The sequence below is a fragment of the Centrocercus urophasianus genome, unplaced genomic scaffold (assembly GCF_019232065.1).
Source record: "Centrocercus urophasianus isolate 14NV4802_14NV808 unplaced genomic scaffold, USGS_Curo_1.0 seq_1214, whole genome shotgun sequence".
In the NCBI taxonomy this organism is placed as follows: domain Eukaryota; kingdom Metazoa; phylum Chordata; class Aves; order Galliformes; family Phasianidae; genus Centrocercus; species Centrocercus urophasianus.
The window spans coordinates 12,816-17,952 of NW_024884381.1; the positions used below are offsets into that span (position 1 = coordinate 12,816).

Genomic DNA, 5,137 nt, shown 5'->3' on the forward strand with positions numbered 1-5,137 from the left:
GAGAAGGAGAAGGAGAAGGAGAAGGAGAAGGAGAAGGAGAAGGAGGAATGGGATCTGATGGATGAGCAAAGAGGAGGTCACTGCACAGAGGGGATGCGGGCAGAGCAAAGGTGTCAGTGCAACACTGGGGGGAGAAGTGCTAAGCCCAGGGTGAGGGCAGCTCTCTGACAGCACGGCGATACACACAGGCCCTTCTGGTCCTTGAGAAAACCAGGCTCAGCCTCCACTCGTGGAGCCAGCAGGTCCTACCGGTCCCCTCACAGCCAGGGCTCAGCACGGCCTGGCCAGTGGCACGGTGCGGGGAGCGGCGCAGACAGCAGCAATATCTGCCTGTGCCATCTCCTGACACCCAACACAAAGCAGCAATTAAAAACCCCTTTAAAAGCTACCCCAGTGATGACAGCGGTCCACTGCGGAGCTCTAAACCACACTGGACCACGTTTTATGCTGACATCGTTTAGTTGAGCAAGAAAGAACAGCTTCTGACTGCAAAACCCAGTCGGGACTCCTGCTGGTTCTTGCTGGGAGAGAAACCACCGAACGGCAGCAGGTCTTTCTGGATCACAAAGCAGATAAACTTCCCTCAGACCTAACTTCCTCCCCTCAGCTCCCTGCAGCTGCCAGCTCTGGGCTGGGACAGTTTGCCATAGCAGGGAGGACGGAGCTGCTATGAGGACGTGCAGCTCCTGGCGGGCAAAGGGAGACTGGAGTGCGCCAGGGCTGTCTGTGGCTCACAGGCCCGGGGCTGTGTCTGGTTATTTTCAGTTTAAGACACACACTTGTTCCACAGAGGAGCTGAGGGAGTGGCAGTGCCTCATGACACAGCCTGCATGCGTGAAAGCACCTCTCCTGGTTTGGCTATGGGCAGTATTTGGCTATAAGCAGCAGCATCCTCGCTCGGCAGCACGGCAGGTGCAAGGAGAGGTGACACAAACTCATCCCTGGGTGCAGCTCGCTGCCCCTGCACAGCATGCAGGAGAAAACAGAGTCACTCAGGGCCCCAAAGCAGACACAGCAGGGTACATTTTTCACTCAGAGGGCAGTAAGGCCCTGGCACACTGCCCCTGTGTGGATGCTCCATTCATGAGGTGCTCGAGGCTAGGCTGGATAGGGCCCTGGGCAGCCCGGTCTGGTGGGAGGCAACCATTCCACAGCAGAGAAGAGTTGGAACTGATGATCTTTAAGGTCCCTTCCAACCCAAACCAGGCTACGATTCCACGTCCTGCAGCTCAGCACCACACTGCAGGTCTGTGCTAACTGCTGTCCCTGACACAGCCAACCAGCAGAGCAGCCAAAGAGCCCCCCTACGAAACACACAGAGCCTCCTGCAGCGAAGACAGCTAGAGAAGCTGTTGACATCTAACACCCAGCAACGTTCAGCCTCGGGATACAAGGCTTGTTTACAGAGCTGCCACATCCCAGCTGTGAAGAGCACTGCTGGAAGGGGCCGCCTGTCCCCCCCCCCGTCCCTCCCGCCCGCCGCGGCGCAGCACGCAGCCCACCTCCAGCATTGGTGATGGTGACAGGCACACCCTGCACCTGCACCCCGTTGATGTTGATGGTCTGCATGGCCTGTGCTGCAGCTGCCAGCTGGGCTGCACTCAAGCTGATGACTCCTCCTGCAGGCGCGATCTTTGGCAGCGGACGCTCCTTGCGTGCGGTCGGTTTCTTGCTGCTGGATGCTGTGCCAGAGTTGCGGGACACGGGGCTGCTGCAGGAGGTGCTGGATGGAGCCACCGTCACGGCCGGGGCTTCCTGGAGCAGCACTGTTTGCAGTTCACCCGATGGTGTTTTGAAATAGACCTGATGGGGGAGGAGGGGTGGGGGGGGAGAGAAAAAGAATGAGACTGGTTGAAGCCAGCAGGGAAGGGCAATCTCCACTCAGAAATCCAGAAGTGTGAGCCTGCAGGAAGCCACAGAGAAGCTGCCCACGTCTCTTAAGACACTGGGCCTCCCGCAGACTGGTCCTGGCCCCGCAACAACAGCAGAGGGCTGCTTTAGCTTTGCAGCCTGGTTTCCAAATGTAACACCAGCAACAGTCCTGCAGCCTGTGAGTCTGCTCTCCCACCTCCCCAAGCTTCTGACAGGCAGGATAACTCCAGCCTGAGCTGAAAGCGCAGCAGTTTGCAAAGCCACGGTGCTCCTAAAAGTCCTGTGAAAAGAGGCAGCCAGGGAGAGGCTCAGTAAAGCCCCAGTGAGGGAGCGGCTGCACTCCCAACCCTTCTTGGGCATCAGAGAATCCACGCCTGAACCTGATGCCAACCTGGGGATGTGTCTCACAAAACTCTTCAGCTTTTTAAAAGCCCGAGGAAGGGCTTGGAGTAGAACCAGGGCAGAGGGACGTCACAGCAGATGATGTACCTGCGTCGGAGCGGACTCTGTCGTCTGGATCTGGATGTTCTGGGAGGACTTCTGGGGGACGGTGGGGAGCGTGGCTGAGGCAGCCTGGACCACGCGCAGGGCCTGCTGTGGGATCTGCACCACCTGGGACTCCTGCTTGGGCTGCACCACCTGCACCTGCTGCACCACGGCAGGCTGCCCAGAGCCCGGGCTCTGCACGATCAGCAGGTTGTTCCCCGCCTGGATGATGTTCTCCGCCGTCGTCTCTATCAACACCGTCTCCACCTGCTCGGCCACAGCCACGGCGGAGGGCTGGCTGGGTGACATGGCTTTCTTTCGAGTCTTTTTGCCAGGCTTTGAGGGGCTCTCTGCAACCACCTGAGCCTGCGTGCTTGACTCTGCAGCGTTCACCAGGTTGTTCACAGGCAGGGTGAGAGTCACGTTGCTGCCACCGCTTAACTTGACCACGTTGCTCGAGCCCTGCACCGGTGAAGCTCCGCTCTTCTGCGCCGGCGCTGGCTTGATGGGCACGGGCTTGTGAGAGGATGAAGATGGGGTGAGAATGGCCTGATTCGTGCCTGGAATAATTTGGATCTGGTTGGTGAGGTTGGGCTGGACTTGGATGGTCTGCCCCCCTGCAGCCTGGATCTGGGGCACCGTCTGGTACTGGATGTTTGCAGACGAGCGAGTCCCTTTGCTGATGACAGTTGGGTTCTGAATGGCAAAAACCAGCTGCCCCCCGGGGTAGGAGGTGCCAACCTGGGAGCCCTGGATCTGGAAGAGATTCCCTTTCGACGACAGGATCCCGAAGCTGTTCTTACCAGAGCCCAGAGGGAGAGGAGCAGGTTTGATGGGGACAAGTTTGCGAGGCGTTGGCTGAGGAGGGGCAGGAGGAGTCACGGCGGCTTCCACTGCTGGGGGACCAATTTTGCTACATGTTGCTGCGAGGAGGGCGAGCGGAGACGGCTGGGAGTCCTGGGAACCAGGAAGGAGACAGGCATGTTAGAGCCAGGGTCTTAAACCAAACAGGACTGAGATTGAGTCAGAGAGGGAAAGGCTACACGCTATCGAAAGTAACTCAGTCCGTGCCAATTAAACACTGCTTATTAAGTGAGCTGCTTAATTAGCCGTATCACGTGTGCCTTTAGCTCGCCCCAGTCACACTGCTTTTAGCCATCAGGATGCTGGCTGCCTTTTAATCCCGTGTCTGTGTTCTTACAACCTCCATAAAGCTGCAGACGCCCTTCAAGTCTGCTGCTGCTCACACCCATTACACACACCCCGCAGTGCTTCACGTGGTTTTAATCCCAAGACCACCTTGTGAAATCAGCTGCTAACATGACCCAAGAGGTCCTTAAGGAAAACACAGCACTGCTAGGAGCAACAGCTCTGCCAGGAGTGAGGACTGGAGCTGGGAACGTGTCCAGAATGCAGCTCCCCAGCCTGTCTTGCAAGCAGAGCTCCTCCTGTGGGGCACGCTGCCTGCAGGCCCACACCTGGGGCACTGCCCCCGGCCCAGCAGGAGCTCACAACACCTTCACTCACCTGGGCAGTGGAGGCAGCTGGCTGCAGGTATTCACTGGGGCTGACGGCAGCAGTGGCAGCCATGCTGTCGCTCGATCTGCAAGGAGGAAGCAGAAAGACAGGAGTGAGGAGAGCAGTGAGAGCTGAGACCATCGATGTCTGGGGCTCTCCATCGTCACCCACGATGCGGAACCTTGCGCGCCTTCAGCTGGAGCTGCAGAAGGGGTCAGAGATACAGACTGGTGTTTTTCCAAGCTGGAAAAACATTGTTTCAATTATTTGGGTATGTTGTTGGTGCTGAATGTTTGCGAGTCATTATGTAATTAAAAGGTCATTTGGGGGAACAGCAGAGCTGCTGGCGCTGGCTGGCAGCGGGACCTGAGGAAGCTGAGAAAAGCCACAGGAGAGCCAGGAGGGCAGAGCAGCACGGGCACAGACTCCTAAATCCTCACCATTTGTTACCTCTTTTCTTGTAGGCTGGAAAGGTTTCATCCACAAAGCATCCTTTGGCAAATCTCCCACTCAACCCCATCCAGCGGCCACTGAATGGTTCAATAGCTTAATAGTATTTGCCTCAAGAAGGTGCCAGGGAAAACTTGTCCAAGCTCGAATTTCTTTTATTACCACTGCTGACGATGTCCTGACTTCAGCAGGGAGCTATGGCCAAGCTGAGGAATAACGAGCACTTGGGATTCATGGAGGGCATCTCTGAGCTGCAGCCGTGCTGGGGTTGTGCACAGAGACACCCAGACCGCAGGAGCAATGAGATGCAATGGCAGGGCCATGCTGAAAGGGAGACACATAAAGCACGGTGCCAGACAAAACAAGTTGTGTAAGCACTGCAAGTGGCTTTCTGCTGCTCAGCAGGGACTGGGAGGGAGCAGTGGCAGGGCGCTGGTGGATCCCACGCAGGCGAGATGTGGGGCTGAGCAGGATGGCACAGCGCAAGGAAGCCAGACACGGGTTGTTTCACAGCTTGTCAGAGGCAGAGAAGTGTTGAAGGAGAAAAGTCCACACTCCAGACCCTCTCTGCAGCAAAGGTGAGAGGCACTGCGTGCTCACAGCCAGAGAAAAGGATGCGTTCTTCCTGGAAAGCCAGCAGCTTGCACAGCTGCCCAAGCCCAAGGGCTGCACCCTTCCATTCTGCAGAATTAGGGCACTGCTGAGGATTAGCAGCCCTGACTACAAATAAGAGCAAGCTGAGCTGGCTGGAGAGAGAGACATCAGAGAGATCCCATTAGCACGTACAAATAAACATCAGTGATGACGGGGG

At 57.1% G+C, this 5,137-nt stretch overlaps 1 protein-coding gene across 3 annotated transcripts in view; it reads right to left on the reverse strand.

Moving 5' to 3' along the window:
- SP2 (Sp2 transcription factor) overlaps positions 1 to 5,137 on the reverse strand; it is a 9,442-nt gene that overhangs the window by 2,507 nt on the left and 1,798 nt on the right. For 2 of the 3 annotated variants that reach the window (XM_042811174.1, XM_042811176.1), the window contains exons 1-3: positions 3,886 to 4,792; positions 2,362 to 3,315; positions 1,503 to 1,803 (exon numbers count right to left, since the gene is read on the reverse strand). In XM_042811174.1, the coding sequence (XP_042667108.1) occupies positions 1,503 to 1,803; positions 2,362 to 3,315; positions 3,886 to 4,017 (1,387 nt within the window). In that variant the 5' untranslated portion in view covers positions 4,018 to 4,792. Of the gene's footprint in view, positions 1 to 1,502; positions 1,804 to 2,361; positions 3,316 to 3,885; positions 4,793 to 5,137 lie in introns of those variants that run through there. The other variant, XM_042811175.1, reaches the window with a different exon arrangement.